Raw genomic sequence first — 24,525 nt, forward strand, 5'->3', positions numbered from 1 at the left:
GTTTTATCAGGCGATTCTGATGCCCACTCAAGTTTGAGTACTACTGTGCTAGGCCATCAGGCAGAGAAAGCTCTTGGCTTCTATTAGTCTTTCCATTTGCTCATTCATTTCAGGTTAGTGGAGGGTTCCTATTCTTATTTGGGGATGGCAGGGGCCAGTGTCTGGCTTCGGTATTCTGGGCAGGCCAGACTCGGAGGAGCAACAACTGCCACTGAGCCTGTAAAAGACTCAGGAGAGCCACTGTCCTGCTGCATACTCAGCTACACAGTCCCCACAGAGATTGGCAGTGGCTTCTCCACAGAAGTTCAGGCTTACCGCCAGGATCTAACCCAGAGTTCTCAACCTTGGCACTACTGACATTTTGAATTGTATAATTCTTTGTTGTGGGGGTTGTCCTGTGCATTGTAGTATATTTATCAGCATCCCTGGCTGCTATCCACTCTATGCCAGTAGCACACATCCTGCCCCCTACCCCCAAGTTGTGACAATCAAAATGTCCTCTGAGGGACAAAAATCACACTGCCTGCTCCTGCCCCCTGCTTTGAGAACTGCTGGTCTTACCTGAGTGACCACTAAGTAGAGGTGGTCGCTAGGAAGTTCTGTTCTCAGGAGAACGAGCAATGGAGAGACGAGTGGTGTAACTGCAAGGACCATGGGGCATGGGGCAAAAGTGGCTTTGAATCTTGGCCCCTCCAATGACCAGTCATTGACTTATTTCCCTATCCCCTCTTCACTCCCAGTTTTCCCTAACCAAAGAAAATCCGCACATCCACAAACATTATTTTCATAAATGACCTTTACTTCTTTATCATTTCTCTGAACAGTAATTCTTGGCAATGTGCATATAACATGAAGGCAAGCATAACTTTCAGAAGTCATCAAAGATATGGTCCTATTGTCCGCATTTTCTTAAACCGTTAAAATATTTTCATTTATAAAAATCAATCTAAATATAAATATTGACACCGAAGATCAAAATCACTTAATGACAAAATAATTCTTCTGGAACTATAACATATGCTAATGATTTTTAATAGTAAATTAAATCTTTGCACTTATTTGGCACAAGGAAACCTTTATAAAAATTCAAATGCCATAGAGCAGGCTTCTTCTTTTTTTGTTTTTTTGCAAGGCTTACACAGTACACATTTTTGTCAAAGAAAACTGAATATTTTAACACTGTAACACAACAATAGTTGCTTTTCATGCCTCTTTAAAAAAACATTCTATTTGGAACTCAGATCGCTTTTTTGTTGTGTTTTTAAAATTTGTATTTGTTTGCTTTGAATCACACCAACAGAACAAAGAGCCAAAGATTTACTTTATTTCAAAGGAGTCATTTCTGTTGGATAACACATACACAGCATCAGCAAGGAGTATTATTGGAAGGTAGGTGGACCCCCATCAGGAATGGATCATCACGCACATTTCAGCAACAAATCAGGTCTGGAAATGTGCATAGCAGCAAAAGAATGGAGAAGTGGAAAACAACAGAGTGAGGCATTCCAATTATACTTAGCTTAAAGCTGTGACTTTGGCAAATTAATCTCTCTGACCCTCAGTCTCCAAATCTGAAAAACGGGGATGCCTGCTGAATAGGGTTGCTATAAGGATTAAAAAGAGAAGAATATTCCCTCCTTCAGAGAAGTCACTTACTAAACATAATACTATTCCCTTGCCTCCCATCTTTGCCTTCTTCCTCAGATTCAGAAAGTATGAGGAGCGAATAAAAATAAAGGGTTACTATGCTCAATTAACTGAGTGAAATTCCAGTTCCACTTGTTTTTATAAACACACTCTAAATAGACCTGCATTTGAGACTGTGAACGTAGAGTTAGTTTTGACTCTTGTGTCCATTGAATTCACAGTTTCTCCTTGCTTTTTTCATACCTGTAAGTTTTCTAAGGCTATTCCTTAACTATTTTTATCTTTAAGGTCATGGTACTACTTTTGCTGAACATTTATTGGGAGCAAATTTTGGAGGGCAACATGTTCTCATGCGGCTGTATTCTGCAGTAATCCGGTTAGTCACCTAAACCTCATTTAGATGCAGTCATTGCTAAACCGCATCGTGTTGATTCTGGATAGCGCCCTAAACTTAAGCCAATGGTGGGCTTTCTCACACCCTTCTGCCTTTCAGAGTAGGGAAATTCTCAGTAAGTCCAAGGAAGAACCCTAAATTCCCAGCGAGACATTGTTTCAGGCAGACCTGGGCATAGCGTGGGTGAGTCAGAGCTTTCCATTCTTGGCTTGTGATTGCAAGGCAATGGGAATGACTGGTAGTGCAGTGAGCTAGGAGCTTAGCAGGAAAGAGGTGGCTGAGGGGAGGCCTGCATCCTTGATGGTTGAGTGCTCCCCAAATTTGACAGTCCCAAGTGCTCATCACAGGGGCATTTCCACTTTTTTCCTTAGCATTTGTGAGACAAAGATTCTCGTGGGAAATTGATAAGAACTGATGATGAATTAAATGATAATATCCATCTCCCTTCCCTCCACCATCCCCCCATCCCAACAATATTCCTTTGGACAAATAGTTGACATGTAATTCTAGTTGAATCAAAGGGATAAAAAAAAAAGGGATCTTAAAGACAACACACAGTAGCAAACAGGGAAAAGATGCATCTTTTGAACATGGAGCTCTACTGTTGGAAGCCAGCGTCTTGGTTTTCTGTCTTGGATTCCCCCGGGAGCCTAAGGCAGAGTGGGCAAGACCACGGTCCTGAAATCTGGGACTGCTTTCTGGGTGAGGTATCAGGACAGCCCTGTGCAACGGTGCACTGTGGTCTCCCCAGGCCCTCTCCTTAGGTGGAAATCCATACAGTATTCCATGGCTGTTGGGTCAAGGCACTGTCGTGTACGGCCGGAGGCAGTGGGTCACTGGCAGTGGAGTTCCATGGCGCTAATACATCACAGCAGACTCCAGGCTGGGCTCCTGAGGCGAGACAATGAGCACACTGTCGTCAACCACTTGGCAAAAGTGAGGAGAGGTGATTAAAAACAATGTTCACTGCTTTTTTATAGCATAAAAGGTATTTGTGCTCATTGACTAGTTAAGTATTTCACCAGAATTACGACTTTAAAACTTATTAGCGTAGATTTACATCACATTGTATTTAAATAAAAAATTTTAATCTCTATTTTAATCTAGTTTTATTTAATTTATTTTTTCTTTATTTGGCTTACAAAAATTCTCTATTTTCTATTTTTCCAAAGAACAAGTTCTTGGATTTATGATCATTTCTATAGTTTTCTGGTTTTAATGAATTGGTTTCCGCATTTATCTTTGATGTCTGGAATTCAATGCCTAGTTCATCTATTTTGTTTCCTCCTTTAATTAAGAAGAAAATATTTAATATTATGAATTTGACTCAGCATAGTTTCATACATGTCTCATTTGTTTTCATATATGTAACCTGTTCATTTTCCAAATGCTCTGTGGATTTGCTCTTCTTTAATTCAACAGTAAGTTGTAAATGTGTGTGTGAGAGTATGTATGTGAGTATGTGTCCATGTATAGTTGTGTGTATGTGGGTGCAAATGCTTTTAACTTTCAAGTGGGTTTCTAATTTTCTAGATTTGCCCTTATGTGGTCTCTAGCCACATGTGGCCATATACATTTAGATTAATTAAAATTAAATAAAATTTAAAAATCAGTTCCTCCAAGGCAGTAGCCACATTTCAAGTGCTCAAGAGCCACATGTGGCCAGTGGCTACCATAGTGGGCAGTGCAGACGTAGAACATTTCCATCATTTCAGGAAGTTCTATTGAAGAGCACTGTTCTGGATTATTTTTGGCATTGGGGTCACAGAGGGTAGTTTTATACTTTCTACTTTTGGGAATTTATTGAGGTTTTCTTTGCAGCTGCTATAAAATGAAGTTTATAAATGGTCCCTTGATGTTTGGAAAGAAAATGAATCCTCTATAAAGAAGAAAGTTAGATAAATATCTTAATTAAATCTTAATAATTACACTATTGAAATTCTCTAATTTCTATTTATTTCTGGTATACTTGGGCTTCCAAGAGCTGATAGACAAATTTTAAATTCACCAACCATGGCCCAATAAATTGTGTTGCTCTATTGTTGCCAAATCAGGAAAGGCTCATGACTTACCTACTTTATTTTATCAAAATTAAAAGGTCCTCCTTCCTTGTTTTCTCTGAATGCTTCTTGTCTTGAATTCTCCTTTTTTTAAAAAAAGTAATTTTCTGCCCTTTCTTCTTTGTTTGCATTTGTTTAGTAAATATTGTCCATTTTTTCATTTTTAACCTCTCTGTTATTTATAGATAATTTATTTTAAAGAATTATTTATTGAGGTGAAATCCACATAACATAAAATTAACCATTTTAAAGTGGACAATTAGCGGCATTTAGCACATTGTTGTGCAACCACCACCTCTATCTAGTTTCAAAACATTCCATCGCTCTAAAGTAAAACCTCTTACCCATTAAGCAGTTTCTTCCCATTCCTCCGCCCCACAGCCCCTGGCAATTACTGATCTATGTTCTATCTCTATGAAACATAATTTACTTTTAACTATCTTATTTATAACAGATTCCTTCCCTGGCCTTAGTGGTCTGCCCTTTTAGCGTCATACGGCGTCTTTTTAGCTCTTTGAAGTAATGGCCAGAAGCAAGGTAACTGGACTTGGAAAGGTCAGAGGTAATGGCTGACCAAGGAAGGAAAGGCAGTGGGCAGCATTATTGCCGTATGGTGCCTAAGAGATGCAGTAATCTGTAATTCAAAAGCACGTGCCCACCATTATGCCATTATCTGGTGCTTCTGTGCTCATGACACAGGGACAATGAGGGGGAGGAATGAGAAAGGAGCAATGGGTGATGCATAACAGGCAACAGGATACATTTGCCCTTTGTTTCAATCTTGTCACTCCAGACATAGTCTGCCCTTAGCATAATGGTATCACTGAGGCAGTTTAGCTGGATCATCATCTCCTATATAAGCAGCATCAAGCATTTGCCAAAATTCTGAAGCATATGTTGGTGTTTAGGCAAATCATCCATTAGCTCTCTCTATATGACCTCCAGGTTTGTGCAAATTATCTACGGTCTCTTCCTTTACTGCATTTATGGGCAGCTGCTGACTTTTCTCGGGAACAGAGGTAACTAATGGGTAACAAGAAATTTAAGAAAGAGGGAATATGGATCAAAAACAAAATAAAAATGCTTACACCTCAACCAGAACTTACATTTCTGTGTATGTATTTTTATGTCTCTTATATCAAACCTGGTTCCTATAAGGAGCTGGAGATATAGTTGAGAGGATGTATCTGCATATCAAAGAGGTTAGCAATACAAAGACCCCCCCACTGCCCAACCAAAAGACCATGAGATCAAGCAGGAAGGATGCTTCTTGGGGCTCTGATGGGGGAGCTACAGAAAGAAGAGCTACAGAATGGAGGGCTATGTACATGTACCCACATTACCAGAATGGAGTGAAAGTGATGGGCATTAAGACAGAGATGACGTTTACCATCAAATCCTTGGTGGTGTTTTTCCTTTCTTTAGTCCTGTTTGTTGAGGAGCCTTGGAGAATGAAGTTACGGTTAAATGTTTTAATTGTGGTCACTGAAGGTGCCTCAATTTTTTCAGCTAAAAGGAAACAGATGGGAATAAGTGTTACCCAGAAGATGGAGCAATTGTTAAGAAAGATGAGGTATCGGATTACGCAGATTTTTGTTCTAGACTTGGCATCTCATTTTGGTCCAAAGGTCTGACTGTGGCATCTTCTTATTTTGTGGTTATTTTTATGATGGACCAAATATATCAAGGCATCATTAGTGGCTTTCTGGGAAAAGGTAGCTTGGAGATAATCCAATGCAGTCCATAAATTCTTATTAGCAATTCTGAAATATAAAAGTTTCTGAAAACTATAAAGCTTTATAACTTTAAAGCCAAAGCTGTCTGATGGCAACACCTGACTTGAACTAAAATGCAGCCATTTAAAGTCCTTGTCCATCTCACTGAGTATGAATATTCTCATGCTCTGCTGCGAAGATACAAATGTGCTTATCAGATGCTGCCCCAGATAGCAAGGGCAGGGGCTGTTATGAAATATACAGTACATGTACCATATTGCCTTTCTAATGTCCAAGAAATTCTGAAACACATATTGACTCAAGGGTTTCAAATAAAGGATCGTGGCTCTGTAATAAATTTTAATTGTATAAAGTTTTGTGGAATATAAAGCAGGCATTCATTAAATGGTTGTTGAACAATGAATGATGGAACCAAGATTCAAACATACATCTTCTGACTTTCTACTCTTCTAATTTGTAGACCTAAATTTCTAGTTTGGCATCATCATTATGTGGTTCCTAAATCCAGGGAAATGGTTGAAAATGTCCAGCAGATAAGGGTGTTGCTGGAATATCTTCTAGGTTGGGCCCTGTGTTATATGCTTTTGGTGCTGTGCCCACATCTCCCTGACAGTCACTGTTCCAGCAGATTCTGTCAGCATCCTACTGTAAGCACCACCACTCTCTCTTGGCCCATGCATGTGGCAAGTCACAAGTACCAGGGATTTGATCCTCCCCAGGAATAACCTTCAGGCAATGATAGATGAGAGTGGAAATACCTCATGTTCCTACTCTTTGAGCAGAAAACACTGAGGTGGTGTTAATACTGTCTCCTAGAAGTCCCCAGCAGGATTTAGCCTCCTTTGCCCAAAGAAGTAAACTACTAATTAAATTTCACTGTATTGACTTGATTTCCTTCCCTGAATCATTTCTCTCTTTCCCTGCCAGCATTTCTTGGAATCACATCCTTGTCCCAGGGTTTACTTCCTGGGGGGATCCCAGTCAAGACAGACTTGACACAAGACCAATTCCGGGTGAGAACTCCCCATTAAATCTGGTCCTTAAACTCAAATCTCTGAGTCACTCAAAGTAAATGAGTCTGGCTGAGTTCTTTGGCAGCTTTGTGGTTTTAATTTTAGCATACCTTTCACTGGTGGAGCAGGCAGTTTCCTCCTCTGCTGCCTTGATGTGTCTATGGTTTGTACCTACAAACAGAATGCAGCAATCAATACGGCTTTGCAAAGCCAAAGACATTTTATCTTCTAAATTTTCCAGGTCGTGCAGTATTCCCACAGGGAGTGAGGGACAAACGCACCTGGTTCCTTTGCTTCTGATCTCGTTTTCTGGTGAGGCGCACACACGGTGCTATGTTTAATCCTGCAATGGTCAGGGCTGAAATCCGGCTCTCAATATCAGAAATCTTAATGCAACAGAAAGACAGAATCAGTAGGGAGAAAGCACAGGAGGGGAGAATCTTTGCTAAAAGTGTTATGAATCTGTAAAGAATAAATCTGCTCTGATGTATGCCCATTCATTCATTCATTCAACTTCTACCGAGCTCTTCTCTATTTAGTGCTATAGTGAGAAAATAAAACACAGGCCTTTCTTTGTAAATTTAAACTCTGGTAGCTCTAGAGTATATCAACACCTCTGTCACAGTACCCCTAGGGATAAATGGAAGCCCAGGACATGATGGGAACCCTGGCCTAGGGCCACCTGGCTCAGCAGAGGGCGTGGGGGCAGGTGGTCAGAGAAGGCTTCCCTAGGAGGGAACATGTGATGTGAGTGTTGAAAGGTAAGCATGACTTATAGGTCCTACTTCCTCCTTCCTTGACTCTGTGAACCAAAAGCACAGCACTGGATCTTAGGAGGAAGGCCCAGCAGCTCCTGGTTTAAATCCATTTCTTCCATTAAGAGGCCAAATGGCCTTGAGAAACTTCCTCCTCTCTCTAGGTATCAGTTTCTTCAACTACAACATTGGAAGGTCAGAGAGAGTTCAGATTTCCCTCCAACAGAGCCTTAAGGCAGATATAGAGAGCAAGAGCCCACTCAATGCTCAGACAGAACCCCGGTCCATCCATGTCCCCAGGGATGAAGAAGACACAGTCTCTGCTCTTAGAAAAGGGCATTAGTATATGCCGTCACCATGCTAAGAGCTTTAAATACATGAACTTATCCATGCCCCATTCATGAACTCATTCATAATCCTATGACATCGGTACCATTCTCCTGGTTTTACAGATGAGGAAACTGCTTGAGAAGGATAAGTAGTATACCCAACATTCCACAGTTGGTCTGGGGCAGAGCTCAGAATTAATGCCAATGCTCATGCTCTTGCCACACTGTCACCTTCTAAGAGAACTTGCCAAGGGGTGGCATGGGGGACGCCAGAAGAGGCAGGAGAAGGCTAGCAGAGTTGAGAGAGGAGGCGGGGATCACAGTCATCCTGCAGAGATGGGAGAGCCTGAATGTTGCTGGGATATCAAACAAGAAACCTGAAAGTAGGCCCAGCCGCCAACGTGTGTGTGCTCCACTCCAAGGTCTCCATTGCCTCCGCTAGCCCTAACTGTTTTGTTGCTACTCAAGACAAATTCTAATTCTGCTGTCATTTACTGAGGGCTTCTTTGGACAAAGCTTATTGAGATAGGTGCTAGAGGAAGTGTAGAGCGAAGGGCTGAAAGGTCAGCACATATGGGAGATGTTTCCCCTATCCCCAGGGAGGGGCAGCCTTGCTCAGAAAAGGAGGGGGAGGTAGGTGAAGGCCAGGACTGGCAGCTGGTGAAAGGATGCAGGTCACCCTGCCCAGCATCCAGCTCCCAGAAGGGCCGCTGTGCAGCCCTTGTCCCTCCCTGGCCCCCAGAGGCCTTTTTGTTCTGACTCCTCAAATTTCACACTGAGAGCTGCATTCCTTGGGTTTATAGACCAAAAAATTGAACAAGACTTTGAGAAAGGTTGAAGGCTAAACTTTTATCAGTCTTTGTGGATTAGATGCTCATATTCTTTCCTGCAAGCAGTTTTGATGGAGGGCCTCGCTCAGAGGGCCCTGAGAGACAGGTCAATGGGAGAATAAGCTGTTGACCTCCTGATTTGCTGCCAGGCTCTGGAATAAGAAGGGGTTAATGTTTCAAATTTTAGTCTATAAGGAAAAGGACAAAGAAAGAGGAAAGGAAACTACTGAGAGCTGATTTTGCCTCCATTTTGTTATCTATCTATTTAATTATGTTCTACTTAATTACTAAGGCTTCATACTCAATGACCCTTACACTTGCTAGAAGGGGATGAAGAATTCAGCTCTGAGTCTCCTGGAAGCCAAAGCAAAGAGATCAGTGTAGGACTCTTACATCCACAAGATAAAGACTAAGTACTGAGAAGAACAGCCTGTCCTGATACTATGAGTTAAGAGAAACTTTCCCCAGGAATGCCCACAGGGATGACCTTGCATGACACAGTGGACAGCATCCTTAGCATGCTGTCCAAGGACCATCCTGCAATCTCCTTCAGCACTGGGCAATCCTGTCCCCCAGGTAAACTCCAACTTGATAGGGTCCATAGAAACTGACTTAATTCAAAAACATGATTTAACACAGCTACCCTCTTCAGTGGAGGCCCTTCTACCATCCTGCAGGACACCCCCTGTGACATCTTCTCTGAGACTCAGCTTTGGGTGAGAACAGACAACAGGGAGTCTAAGACTTCATTCTCTGGCAGCAGCTCGCGGGAGGGGAGAGTCTCCACGCTAATGAAGGTTCCCATGTTGAAAAGATCCATAAAGCTGAAGGCAGGCTTGACAACCTCCCTTTCAAATGAAGGATTCTTATGTAAGTGGATATATGCCTGATGGCAAAACCAACACATTTCTCAGAAAACCACAGACTGGTGAAGAATGTGGGCTGTGTGGTCAGAAAAACTTGGGTTAAAATGCTGGCTTCATCTCTTTCTAGGTGACCTTGGGCGAGTGGTTTAACCTTTCTGAGCCTGTTTCCCCAGGTATAAAAGTAGAACAATACCAATAGCCACCTCATAGGGTTGCTGAAAGGATTAAACACAACAGGGGCATCAAGCGTTAAGCACAATTTCTGCCACAAAGTAAGGCTCACTGAATATTAGGTGTTATTGATAACATTATTATAATATTTAAAAATGAATAATAAATTAATAGGCACATTCAAACACACGGATAATGGACATTTTGGACTCCAGGATTTTCTGCAATAAAACATGGCTTCAATAATTTAAGCCAAAAAATATTTGGAAGGAGGAATAACTAATTACCCAATAAAACTCTCCCAAACACCCATAAATGATATTACTTCTGTTAAACCATTCAAGAAGCATTTGCTGCAAAAGGTACCCCCAGAAAACAAATGATTTGGTTCTACTTTATATAACTTTGAATATAAATTAATTAAATGTTGGGTGGCATTTATGGAAAATGATTTTTATTTAAGGAGAGTTGCTCTTCAGCCATTCTTGCTGATAATAAATAGTCAACAGGGCCACCTGCGGTGAGCCCATTCTTAGCATGCAGCCTTAAATCACCCACAGAGGGGATAATCAGCACCCTCGCATTCTCAAGAGTACTTAATGATGTCAGTGGTGGTTCCGAGTTTTGATGCTTCAAAATAAAAGTTTTCATTTTTAAAATAGTTACCACCCATCCTCATCTTCTCTATCCAGAAGGGGTTTCTATTGACCCAATTCTCCCAAAGGATAAAGCTTTAAGATGCAGGATCTGCAGAAATATCAGTCAACCAGGAGTCTATCCTGAGAGTATGCTGCAGAGACCAGCATTTCTCACGGGTCCCTATGTTTATGTCCATGGACCCCAGCTAGAGAATCAGTGGCTTAGTCCATGGTCACTTCTGATCCAGAGTGAGAGGCCAAGGGAATATCCATGAAAACTGCGAACAGGCGTCTTCACAAAGTTCTGGATAATATAGTGATCAGTTCTGAAATAGCAGTATCTAACTCATGGAAAATATTGATCTGAGAAATCCACACTTCCAATTTCATTCATTTATTCATCCTCTGTTTATTGAGTGCCAAATCTGTGTCAGGTATTGTGCTAGGCACTGGAGTTACTGTGTTAAGCTAGACAGCTACAGTCCTGTCCTCATGGAGCTTTTAGCCTCTAGCGGCGAACTGTGGCATTAAATAAGTAATCAACAGTGTGATTAAGGTTAGCGAAGGGTGGTCTTTGGGTGGAATAGGAACCTGTATAGCAAGGAGACCTACCCATGGGTCAGAGATTTGTGCAAGAGGAAAGTGGCATAAGTTTCAAAGAGAAGTCTAACACATTATCAAGGATATAATTTAGGGAGAAGATGGCTGCACTTTAAAAAAGGAGGATTTGGTGGCATTAAATCCTGAAAGGACCATAATCATGCAGGTGCACTGGAGATGGCTGGAACTGATAGATACAAAGGCTTTGAAATGATTCTTATGGAAGATGGGGTGCTCTCTCCTCTTGCCTCGTGGTTCCTGATCTGGGCAGAGAGGAGAGTTCTTACCTGGAGCTCAGCATGGTGAACCTGGGCTGCAGCTGTGGCCACCTGGTCCTCCAGATCTGCCAGTTCGGTTTCATCAGTGCCACTGTGGATGCAGCGGGCAGCATCCTCCAGCTCATTCAGCTGGCCTTCGAGTCCATACACGGTGCCTGCTGCCAGGTACACCTGTGGAGGAGGCATAGCCTTTAAGCTCAGGTCTTCAACACAAGACAGGTGTGGCGCTTTTAGGGGACCCTGTTAATTCAGTGGAGTGAGAGAGAAGTAGGTTTAACATTGGGGAGAAAAAGACAGGGAATGCCCCCATTATAAACATTCTTCTCACTCAAATGGTAGCCTGAGGTCTTACCACCCCCTCACTGTCAACTGCATCTTCCCTCCCCCATAACTTTCCTGCAAAAAAAGCAATTTGTAAATTTTGAAAATGTGATAAAATAGTGCAAAATACATGACATGAGCTACATACATTGCAGATTTTTCTAGTGACGATATCATCCATAATATCAAGATAGAAGAAACAAAGAGAAAAACTCATGATGTGGTTTGTCCAATAAAAATTTTGGTTGGCATTTAGTAATTGGGAAAATTCAGGAAACACGACAGAAATGAAATTAATTTAAAACAGTTACAAATTTCGAGTGAATTATCTCTGATTAATTACCTTCAGCTTGCTTGAAACAAGTTAAGGGAATTAAAATGAACCTGAGATTTGTAGTAGGAAAATACTTTTTTTCTTAGAAAGTACTGTGATGTTAAGAGAAGCATGTCAAATCTATTTATCTGTCAGTTAAGAAAGTTTCTTTTTTTTGGAAGATTAGCTCTGAGCCAACATCTGCCACAAATCCTCCTCTTTTTGGTTTGGAAGATTGGCCTTAAGCTAATATTTGTGCCCATCTTCCTCTACTTTATATGTGGGATGCCACCTCAGCATGGCTTGACAAGTGGTGCTAGGTCCACACACAGGATCCCAACCAGTGAACTCCGGGCTGCCAAAGCAGAGTGTGTGAACTTAACCGCTGTGCCACGGGGTTGGCCCCCAAGACAGTGTTTTGAGAGCTATTGAAAATTAAAGAGAAAATCAGATAAAGACAGTAATTTGAAGAAAAAATAAAGGAAAAAACATTTTGACTTTAGCGGTTATAAGGTGACTCCCATAAAAATGGGCACACAGAAAGTAAAATAGTTGCAATAATTCAGACTAAGGGATACTGGGCAGGGTGAATGAAACAAATGCTTCTTCAGCCTAATTAATAATGTGATGAAACAACCAACAGCACAAGGAAGGAGATATATCTAAAGAACATAATTAGAGGCCGGTCTTGTGGCATAGTGGTTAAGTTTGGCATGCTCCACTTCAGTGGTCTGTGTTCCCGGGTTCGGATCCTCAGTGCAGACCCATACCACTCATCAGCCATACTGTGGCAGAGACCCACTTACAAAATAGAGGAAGATTGGCAACAGGTGTTAGCTCAGGGCAAATCTTCCTCCAGCAACAACAAAAGAAAGAAGGTAATTACTTAAAGAGAGGTTCAGGAGGTTTAGTCAATGTATATAAACCTCTAAACACATAATGACAGCAATTTAGGGTTTATCTGAATGAAATGCACAGTCAATTCTTTAACTGTCCCTTTAACTTTAGTTAAAATATATAAGGGTGTTAGGACAAGCCAAGAGCTTGTGCACACAAGTCATGCACATCTTTTGTATTGAGTGATGCTGAGTGTAGGTAAAGAGGGGAAAGATCCGTAAGATGTTCCTACTCTGTCAATTCCTTGGTATGACTCATGCATCTGCACTAAAACTGGCAATTTTACAAAACATTTCGAAGTGGAGCAAAGGCGGGTATGGGTATGATGAGAGAACATTTGACTACGCATCATAGAGCACAATTAGCTGGGCCGTGGGAGTTTCCAGTAGTGACTGACACAATGGACATCACGGTAAGTGACTTGTCAGTCATAGACGGGGCCATGAATCTAATATCTGGGGGCAATTGCCATATTTCAGTCTGCCCTTAGTTTTATATTTCTTTACCATATGTATTAGAGAACTTCTGTTTCTGAAAGATCCTTTCAGTTTAATATAGCCATTGATTCTTTGCCTTCAAAACAAGAAACATCTCTTTATTGTTTGTCATAAGAAGGAAATGATGAATATTTCAAAGCCATTTGAGAGGAGAAATTTTTAAAAATTTGTTTTAAAAGTTTTAAAGTCAAAAAACTTCTCTTCAGAGGGGAAGAAAAATTGAGGAGAGAGAGAGAGAGGAAGAAGAAAAAGAAAAAGGAGGAGGCAAAGGAGGAGGGAGTGTGGAGAGGAGAGGAGGGAGAGAGATGCTACGGCTGTTTTGAGTTTGGATATTACACTCTTGCTACCCACACCCAAAAAAGGTGAACTTGTTTTGATAAGATAAAATGGAAACTTACAGTTTTGCACAATGAAACAAAATTTAGAATTATTATTTAAATGAAATGAATCATTTGAGTGTGGCAATGGTTCAACATAACTTGACATAACTTTGCTCTCTGAACCTTGATTTTATCAGAAAACTGATTTGCTGATTTTATCAGCAAAACTCAAGGGTCATCACACGCTCCGGCTTTGCTGCTCCACCTTCAACATGGTCACCCACTAATGTTCCTTGTTTTCTCCACCAAGACAAAGCCATATGAAATGGTTTCAAGCCCACAGCAAGCCCGGAATGTTCTGCTTTTACTTCATGTTCCCTAAAAGCCTGCTTTCCTGGCACTGGAGGGACAGGGAAGTTCAGTGGTTTGGCGCTGACACCAGCTGAACAGGAACTTACAGCCAAGGAGATGGCTCCTAAAGGACTGGAGGATGACGATGACGGAGAGGATGGGCATGATGATGACGACACACATTTATTGAGCCAGGCACTGAGCCAAGGATTTTATGTGACTTATCTTATTTAATGCTCATGGCAGCCCTTGAGGTAGGTATGCTTCTAACCACTATGTCAAGGATGAGAAGATTATGTCCTGGACGTTCAGTGATTTCTCCAGCTGGGAAATGGTGGAGCCTGGATTTGAGCTCTGGAAGGCTGATGCCAGATCCCATGCCTTTATCCACCCTGCCCTATGATGCCGTGATACTTAATCTCGGTTAGAATGTTATGAAAATTTACATTTCCAGCTTTGATATAAAGGTACTAGAGTTACTGTGGTTGTAGATGGACATGATATTGGTTCTTTTGCTTGGCTGAAATAACAAAAGTTAACATGATATACAATGAAAATATTATTCCAGTCTTAAAAATTAATCCCTTTGAAAAATGTTAACCTGGAATTGCTTGCTTAGTTAAGGTCCACTTTTGGTGAGAACTATGGTTACATGTCTGAGTGATCTCTGTTGTCTTCAAACTCTCGTCACTGATGCCTATGACCCCATTGACTGGCTCCTGCTTCAACAAGCCTTTCTCAAAGTGGTGTAAGGGATGAGAATAGGCGTTTCATTGGTTAAAGCCCCAAGGATAAAGAGCATTAATGTCTTGAGCAGGATTTCTCAGAGTTTTTAATGTACTGATATGTATCTCAATTTTCCCAGAAAGAGTATACAGCTTTTTCAAAATTATTTGCTCTTAGAACATCTTGCTGGACGTGGCTTCCATGAAATATACTTTAGGGAGCTAAGGTTAGACAGTAACTGATAGTGTTTCTTTTCCCCACCTGAGTAACCATGACCACCTCCTCAAGTTCTCGTGCCACATCCTCTCCTGTGCTGTGGAGGTTGTACGAGAGCCTTGAGAAGGAGGAACAAGGTCCTCTGCCTGGCCCTGGATTCTGTGACAAGGCTGGGTTCCCCATGGGGCAGTCTCACTGTAACTGCTGCCACTGGTTGTATATTACATGGACAATGTATTTCGTGTTGCTGAGAGTTATAGGGCCAAGCTAAAAGGCAAGTTAGGACTGACCTTCTACTTTCTCTTTTGCTGTGAGTTACCAGGTACCCTAGGTTAGCAAAGCTGAGAATGAGGAAGGTCCTCAGATGAGGGTGGGAGGGTGAGGAAGCTGACTCATCCCTCCCACTCACAACCCTGCATAAATTCTCAAGGTGGCTCTTGTGGGTCTCTAATATTCACACCACAGGTCTGAGAATGGTTATGCTAGTTGTTCTCTGTTGACCCCTAGATCCATTTTCCTTCTCTGCCCAGCTTCGTTCTCCCTGAGGCTGACCTGTATGAACTTCGTCACTAAGACTCCCTTGCTGGCTGGGATGGGTTTGGCCAATGGGAGACACCAGCAGGAGAAGAAAGAGTTAGTCTTTCTTCCCCTGCTTTCTACCTGCATTGGCTCCATGGTAACAGCTCCTATTAGGGGGCACTTTTCCAGGTTCCAGTCCTCCCTGGGCTGTACTCCTCAGGGTTGGGACCCCTTCCTCCTACTGCTACTCTCTGGGCACTACAGCATCCCTTACCTTGCCCACATCTCAGTTAATAGTTTCTTCCTGAAACTCTCCTCTCCCATTCGGGCCCCTACAGGTGCAATAGAACCCTATGCTTCACAGCTCTCAGCAAGAGCTTCAAATACAAGAGATCCAGGCATTCAATCCAAGGAACAGAGCCCCTACTGTGTACGCAGGGGAGGCTATTGACCCGAGGTTCCTCCTGCCTTTAGGGAGACAAGGGCTGGTTTCACCGTGCTGATAGCCAGCAGCAGGTGAGAGACTAAAGGAATTCTAAAATCCTCATGCCCTACCCTAATTAAGTGGCTTAAGAAGGCAATTTATTAAAACAGGAGATTCGACATATGAATGTGACATTTTTTTGTTTCCTCTTATGTAGCTCTGAGGCCTTCAGAAATATTTTTAAAAGTGAGATATTCTCAAGCAGATGTTCTCTTTTATCTCAGAGTCCTGGTCTGCGGTAGCTGGTGTTCAGAAGGCGAGAATAAGTGTCGCTATTTCTATTTCTGACAGTCCCCGGGTTCCACAGCACAAAGGAGAAAGACAGCAGAGGAATGAAGGGGCAGTCTTTAGAACACAGTCAGACAAAAACCATGGTTTAATTAAATCAGCTGCGCTGAGACGCCAGCGTAAGAACCAGCGCTGCCCTTCTCCTGCTGCTCAGCTGAATTCCATCCTGGGAACCACAGACCGTAGCAACCTGCCCATGCTCTGTGATCTGGCGAACGAAAGAGATAAAGCAGAGTCACTCCCTCACTGACTCAGAGACCCATAAAATTCAAAGGAACATAGATGGAATTTCTTCTGAGGTGAAATTTGAAAACCTGGACGGGAGGAAGGGAAGGAAGAGGAAGAAGGCAGTTAACTCCTTGGGAACAGGAGAGGCATCTTCGAGGTGCTGGGCAGGGGAGAGTAAATGACAAACGCCAGCCTCTCAGGACTGTCCTTGCTGGGGTTTCTGACACCTTCAATCAGTGGGTAAGTGGATGTGTTTCAAAGTGAAAGTGTTAACGAACCCAAGAAAAGAAACATAATGCATAATAAAAGGATCTTACAAGATGAAAACTCCCGACAAGCCTATGGCATTTTTCAGCATGCTCCTTAGGGGACAAAAAAGGCACACTGTCTTCGCTGTAAGTGTGCCATGGGAGCTGGTGGCGTCTGGGTATTTCACGCATTGTAAGTGTTTTTGATACAATACTTTGTAAAAAAATACATCCCTTTCCTCGTGAACTATGTCTCTACTTTAACCTTTTCAATTCTGTGTCCAGGATTAGGGCCATTTTAGGACTATCAGCACTGAAAGAACTGTGTTATAGACATATTTAAACATCACGGACTTGTACTTTAGAAGTAAGACATTTCTTCTTTATAAAAGAACTTCATTCATGTGATATCATCATACATCAGCTAAACGTTTGTTGGGCATTCCTCTGTGTCAGGCTCTGGGTCAAGGGCCAGGGCTATAGACATGAAAGACAGCAGGCCCTGTTCGGCAGGAATTTATACAGCTGGTTGCCAAACTGGGGGTGATTGTGCCCCTGACTCCTTGCATCGCCCCATCCTCTAACATTTGACAACGTCTAGAGACATTTTTGATTGTCACAACTAGGAGGGTGCTGCTACTGGCATCTGGTGGGTAGAGACCAGGGATGCTGCTAAACATCCTACCCCAATACACAGGACAGCCTCCTGCGGCAAAGAATCATCTAATCCAAAATGTCAGTGGTGCTGATCTAATGGGAGATAGACACATGAACAGAAAGGGCAGCAAAGCGAGGTGAGTGCTCAGATAGAAGACTACTGAGGTTTTATGGGAATCCAAAGGGAAAGAGTCTTCAACTTTTAAAGTGAAGCAAATATTGGCATTTTTTTTTTTTTACCTTGAGTCATTTTGATTTGTTGTTGTTTCAACTTTGAGCAAAAATTACTTCTAATAACAGTTCCTGAAACAGCATTCATTAGAGCATCCCAAAATCAGGGTTCATTCTGCTGGGTCTGGAAAGATGGGATCACTTGACTTAATCTGATATCAGTTTTGTGGCAGGACTATGCCAGCTGGTGACGGTGACAATGGCCTCCGTGGCCAATGTCCCAATCTCTCTATATCACCGTTGGTCTACAGTGCTGGAAAATTCTCATCAAGTATTTATTGAAATACACAACAATGATCGTGGATATCTATAAGTAAGAATCTATCACATTCTTTCTTTCCTCACAAGTCAGAAGGATAGAAAAATCCATTGCTGGCAGACTTATCTGTGAAGCAGGGCAGACCAGTTGTAGTAACTAAGTTCTATTGGCAACCACCCTCATTCCCTGTGGGGCACTGGCAATGCTCCACCTGGATCCCCATGGATTCCTTTTATAGTTTCTGCATACTCCCCTCCCAATCCCTCAAGCTTCAGTGTGCTTTTTGTTCCCAACAACTCAAATCTATACATAAGACTACCTTTGGGCTACCGTCGACACTTTGCTCCCACCTAGCGACTGAAGAGCCTGCTGGCTATAGAAGGGCCAGTTCCTTTGCCTGACGTCAGGACAACTCTGAGATGTAACTGATACCCCAGAGTTCCCTGCAGGATCAGGTCAAAGCTACTCTTTGTCTAAGATCATACCTTTGCTTGGCTTCTTCCCTCTCCCGTTCTTTCCCTACTCCCTTACCAGCCTCCCCTGGGAGCACTTCCTTAATAGATCACTTATGCGCAAAGCCTCATCTCAGGGTCTGCTTCTGGGAAACCCAGCCTAAGTCCCTTCCTGAGAATGTGTTTGCTATGGTGGTGGTGGTGGTGTGTGTGTGTCGTTGCACTCTTTGTGATGAGTTATAACTTCATCAGCTTCTTCTTCACACGTTTGCCCTGACGTGGCATATCCACACTGTCTTACGTTTTCTTCCAGGGAAGTCAGCTGCTCATCCAGTCTCACTTGGTCTGTCCCAAGAGGAAATGTCTCCTTCTCTCTGTCAGGAGGGACAGGTGGGAACTCCCAGGGCCCTGCAGACTCTGCTATCAACTCCTCTGTGGCGTTGATAACTTTCAGGACTTCTGTGGAGATGTTGCAGAGAGAAACAGCAGAATACTTCTGTTTGGTCCAATAACAGAAGGGGACAGAAGACAAGAACAGCACATTAACAATGACATGGAAATTCTACATTATCATGGTGCTCATCATGCGATTGATTCTATTATAACATATACAAACATCAATGTGCCGAAAGAACGTGAAGCTAAAAAATCCACATAGCAGGAAGGAGCCTAGAGGAGGCCTGATCTGACCTGGCCTAGCTTCTGTGACTCTCACTGAATTATTTCAGATTCTTAGGGAGGGAGGAAGGAAAGCTCAAGTAGAAGCTGTTACGTCCTCTGCCCACTGCTGACAGCTTTGTATCCATTACCTAATTTTCTGGATGATATTTTACCTCCTCAGTGGAGCTTCAGGCACAGACTCTGTCAAACTACACCCATGGTGTGGTCCAGCGGGTAGCCTTCTGGACTGAGAATTAGGAGACTTGGGCTCTAGATATGGCTCTAACTTCATCTAGTTATGCAACCTTGACCAAGTCACTTCCCCATTTCTGGAGCTCAGTTTTGTCACCTGTACAATGAGAATATTGGAAAAGAGTTTCTCTACAGTGTCTTGATTGCTACTGTATTAGCTCATAGACCTATTCTCAAACCCATTCTCCCCTACTGTCCTCCACCATGGAGGCTAAACCAAAAATAATACTCCATTTCCCAGACTCGCTTACAGCTAGGGGTGGTCATGTGACATAGTTCTGACCAGTGAGCCTGAAGGGAAAGCCTACTGTGGGGGTTTCTAGACAAGCTTTTGTTTTCCTAATCAGGTAAATAGATGTAGCTGATGCTGTCCTTCTCCAGTTCTTTCTGCTTTGATCACAGATGTGCAGTCAGGACAAGGGTGAGGAGGAATACCAAAATGCTGAGTAAGGTGGATCAGAAAGAGCGAAAGAGCGTGGGCCCAGATAGCACTGGATCAGCCGGACCACTGTGAGTCACCACCTGCCTGTGAACATCTTGTTACATGAGAAAAATAACCCCTTCCACTGAAGCCACTGTTGGCCGGGTTCTCTGTTATCTCTGGCTGAATATATTCCTAACTGACACAAGTTGCTTCTAGCTTTTACATTCATGGCTCAAAATTACAAACAGTCGAGATCTGGGCTAAGGTCATTAATGGAGTAGAGGTACTTCATCCACAAAGAATTATCTGCATCTCTGAGTTCATCTGAACATATAGCACGAAGTTGTAAGCTGGAGATCAATGTTGCTTGGCAGTAATGGTTTCCATCTATTATTAATTTTATTTATCCCATCACAGGATTTGTAAACTGGAAGTCAAATATTGCCTGCACGTGTGTGTGTGTGAGTGCGCGCGTGTGTGTGTATGTTTACCAGCAAAATGTTTCGAGAAAATCTGCGATTTTAATGCCTTTGGTACCTTCTAAGGTACTTATCTGACTCATATTTCCTGGCCAACATACTAATGATAGCTATGGCTTGATTTTGCAAATTTTGTTCCTTCAAGTAGATTCTACCGCAGGTTTTGTTTCACTGGAGGATGTTTTCAACAGCCCTCATGCTTCATTAGGGAATAAAAGTGTCTAAGTGACAGGTTAGTGGCTGACTCCACAGTGTAGAAGCTGGTTCTGGGATTCCACACTAAGGCACATGGTCTCATACCTGTCAATCCATCCTAGGGTTAGGGAACGTGTGCTCAGTGGGCTCCTCTCCAGCCTGTCTATTCCACAACAGCCAACAGTTACACTCATTTTTGTTCAAGAGATTTTGCTACTAACCAAAAAAAATTGGGTCTGGAGTATCAGAATGGGATGGAGAGATGGTGACACAGACATGCCAGAATAAGGGCAGTATCCAAGGGAGCAGTCAGGACCAACTCTTCATTTTAGGAAAAACTTGCAAAGGCTGTCCACAACTATCATGACCCTATAACTTGACGTGGCAGATTTTGGAGATGAATTGGGCTCAAAATGATTTTGGCATGAAACAGCTGCCACTGTTTGCTTAAATCCATTTTAGAAAGGGCAATGCTGTATGTATGAAAGCAAATTTATTACTCTTCTCTTAGTAAATAAAACTTGCATCCAGAAAGTTTGCCCTTATTTGGTAGAAGAGATGCCTTTGTACATCTTTTGAACAGAAAGACACATGAGTAAAGGATTCAGAAAAAAAAGATCACAGCATGATAGAAGAGAAAGTGAAAATTTACACAAATCTCTAATTAGTCCAGGATCATTAAAGGGCCAAAGTTATTAATGGGAATGACTTAAGAGGTGCTTAACCATGAAGAGGAGTTATCTGCATCCTGACTCCAATTAAACATATAATATCAAAGCAATAAATTGGACATCAGTGTTGCTTGGCAGTCATTGTTCCATTCCATTCATAAATAGCCTCCCTTATTTAATCATAGGAGTTGCAAGCTGGATGCCAAATATTACCCAGAGGCATGCCTTTTTTTTTTCTTTTGAGGAAGATTAGCCCTGAGCTAACTACTGCCAATCCTCCTCTTTTTGCTGAGGAAGACTGGCCTTGAGTTAACACCCATGCCCCTCTTCCTCTACTTTATATGTGGGACGTCTACCACAGCACGGCTTTTGCCGAGCGGTGCCATGTCTGCACCCAGGATCCGAACCGGCAAATCCCGGGCCAGTGAGAAGCGGAACGTGCGAAAGTAACTGCAGCACCACCGGGCTGGCCCCACAGGCATGCCTTTTGACAAGAATGCCTTCTGTGAGATAGGCACTTCCTAGTTTTCTGCAGTCCCCATTGTTCATTCTACATACTTTACTAGGGGGCCTGTGGTGTGCAGGCTCTGCTCCAGGTGCTGGGATAAAGCAGTGGACAATGGATGAAGTCCTTGCCCTCATGGCATGCCTTTAGTCCTACCCCATATACCCTATGACATATATTCTTGGCCCCTAAAGGTACTTGCATTTGCCCTTGAGTCAGAGTGAGGAGTCCCAGCAGCTGGTCTGAGGAGAGTGCCACAGCTTCACTTTGGAAGGTCTCTGGTCTGATTAAAGCCCTAGAACACTGCAGAGGGGCACTAGCCCCCTGCAGGGGGAAGTGACTGAAAAAAAAACTGCATGAAAAATGGACAAGATCTGTTTGTTTGGTGACCCAGTTTTGCTCTCGATGGGAAAACACAAATTGGAATCCACAAGCACTTGTCGGGAAGCAACCCCACCCGCAGAGAATCAAGTGTGCCTCGTCCATTACACAGGTGTGGGCTGTTGGCGGGGGATGCGGGGGTGGGAATGGACGGTGCACCCAGTGGAAGTTCAGATAACTGGGATTTAATTAGCTGGGGCACCTCCCCTCCCTGTTCCGGAGTTTACTCACTGGCCCAGTAAGAGATGAGAAGATTTGCTACAGGGCTAACAATGACTTGTAATGTAAATGTCCTGTTCCCTGCCCAGTCTAGATTTAAAAGCAGAAAGCACCTTCTACAATTACATTAAATAAAGCCATATTTAGCACTGGACAGGGTTTTGTTCAGATGAAAAGCTAGTGGGGATTCAAGGGCCCTGGCAGGGGGAGAAATGAAAAGCTAAAGGATCCTTTTTGCTTTATTGCTTACAGCCCAGAGAGATGAGCAAAACTGGCACAAAGCACGATTCGAGAGCCCAGAGAGAGCTCTCTATCACAGTAGCTGATGCTACTCCAGACGTTAATGACAAGATGGATCAGATGTGACAGTTTCATGGCATCAAATAAGGGAGAGGTGAGAGTGTGGAGAAAATCAGCTGACAGAATAGGAGCCACTGCAGAAGAAGGTTGGCCTCAAAGACATTTGTGGCCAAGGGCCCCAGAGATAATAGAATGAAAATGGCCAGTGAGCCCACATAGTCACCAAATTCAACGTTCTAGAGATCAAAGAAATACAAATTAAACAACACATTTTATTAAGTCCCACATACATGCGCAACTCCCTTTTGAAATGTCCAGCGTGTGCCAATACGACTTCACACAGCTGGAGCGCATGCTTTGAGTTGTTGATCCACCATGGGATGCGTTTGCTCTGATGTACTCACACTCCTCGTTCTCCCGACCCCGATGGTCACCACTCAGAGCACGAGTGTCCACTTCTAGGGTTCAGTCTGGGTCACAGCCCCATGTGCAACATCAAATCAATAATGTCAACTTCACAACCTCTGGGGCTGAAGCAAACAGTCCACCCCTCGGGGTACAGAAGGTGATGAGATACACTCCAGTGTTTTCTTGATTGCTTCTCGGCGAGGCAGAGAAACAAGCAATCTTAACCAAGACTTAACAAAACATGGTTCCTGCCCGGCCGTAACCAGCAATAGGACCATGCAGACCTTTAAGAAGGTTCTGAACCACTGTGAGGTTGGGGTCCTCCCACAGTGGCCATTTCAATGGACCCAAAACTGTAGCCTTGGCAATCTCTCCATCCTGTCCCCATGCACTTTCTCTTCATATAAAACATGTTCCTAGAAACCAATTCTACCTCCATTTACTCTTCCTTATAAACTGTTTTCCAAAGACATGCAGAATGCGAGGTGCTGCCAAGGGGAGATTCAAAGTCTTCAGAATTCTAAAGAAGAAAACATTTTCACCCTAAACACTAGATAGATCTGCTTATTAGCAATCCTTGAAAATTTTCCTGAGATTTTTCCAGTGCTAGCATTCGTTTCAAAGCTCTGTGTTAGACAAAGAAATGCAAACTCATTTCAAACTGGAATAAACAGGAATGCTCCTTACCAGAATATCTCAAGCTTGTGAACATATGAGCAGCAGGGGCTCATTAGATGCCTGGCTTCATAGAAATAGAACACTGTGGAATGACAGAGGGCTGATTCCAGCCCCAGCTCTACCCTTGGGCATGTGCATGCATGTGTGTCTGCCGGCTCAGCTGAGCCAAAACAGATTTGGTGTCTGGCTGTGTATGATGAACTGGGGCTGCGACAGAGGCCTGGGGTATCTATTTATGCAACTTGATATGATATAATCTAATACAATGTGGGGGAAGCTTTGAGGATTAAATGAGGTGCACAGGTATCTGGAGCAGAAGAGAGATTTTTCTAGCTCTGCCTCAGGGATTATTCTGACACTTATAACAAGAGCAAAAAGGCTAAACAGGTCGAAGCTGAAGGGACGCTGACACGAGGGTTTTGTGAGATACAGAAACAAGCAGCGTGCTTTGAGGTCCATGGGTCAATCTAGGAAACAGGGAGGGCCGGTGGTGAAGGGACAGCCACTCCAGCAGGGTCTTGTAAAGGGCCTCCTTGCCCTTGGGCACAGCAGGCATGGAGCCTAGGGCCCATTGTTCTTTTAGGGGCCCACGAAAATGTTTTTATTTCTTTTAAAATCGGAAGAAAAAAAAAAAGAACCCTTAGGTCCAGGAACATGTTTTAATACATAATATATTTAATCTTTATACCAATAGTGGTGAAAGGTGTTTTTTAAATGTTTTTTTAGGAGGGAGGGTCCCACAAAAGTGAAAGTGCTTGGGTGCAGGAGAGTCATAAATTGGCCCTGGTCTGGCTGATCTGGAGTCTCTCTGTGAGAGGGCACCTGTGCAGCTGTGGCCTGGTGAGGCCTGTCCTCTGGGGGACTGAGGCCCTCCCCAGACATCAGTGAGGGCTCAGAGCAGCCCCATGAGTGGGCTGTTCATGAACACGTGGGAGAACCCTCCCCTAGATTCCCCTAAATAACGGAGGGAGACAATAGAGGTGGGTGTTGTGGTCTTATGGTTTCCTATTGGGGACTGATGCTAATGCG

General features: G+C 43.0%; 1 protein-coding gene across 10 annotated transcripts in view; it reads right to left on the reverse strand.

The window, feature by feature from the left end:
* Nucleotides 1-778: 778 nt before the first annotated feature.
* The window catches only part of MYRIP (myosin VIIA and Rab interacting protein), a 347,529-nt gene continuing 323,782 nt past the window's right edge, over nucleotides 779-24,525 (reverse strand). For 7 of the 10 annotated variants that reach the window (XM_070237958.1, XM_023620700.2, XM_070237957.1 and 4 more), the window contains 6 exons: nucleotides 18,626-18,820; nucleotides 11,327-11,488; nucleotides 7,132-7,236; nucleotides 6,961-7,021; nucleotides 5,492-5,610; nucleotides 779-2,932 (listed from right to left, as the gene is read on the reverse strand). In XM_070237958.1, the coding sequence (XP_070094059.1) occupies nucleotides 2,900-2,932; nucleotides 5,492-5,610; nucleotides 6,961-7,021; nucleotides 7,132-7,236; nucleotides 11,327-11,488; nucleotides 18,626-18,820 (675 nt within the window). In that variant the 3' untranslated portion in view covers nucleotides 779-2,899. The remainder of the gene's footprint in view (nucleotides 2,933-5,491; nucleotides 5,611-6,960; nucleotides 7,022-7,131; nucleotides 7,237-11,326; nucleotides 11,489-18,625; nucleotides 18,821-24,525) is intronic. The other 3 variants (XM_070237962.1, XM_070237959.1, XM_070237960.1) reach the window with 1 other exon arrangement.

The sequence above is a fragment of the Equus caballus genome, chromosome 16 (assembly GCF_041296265.1).
Source record: "Equus caballus isolate H_3958 breed thoroughbred chromosome 16, TB-T2T, whole genome shotgun sequence".
Lineage (NCBI taxonomy): Eukaryota > Metazoa > Chordata > Mammalia > Perissodactyla > Equidae > Equus > Equus caballus.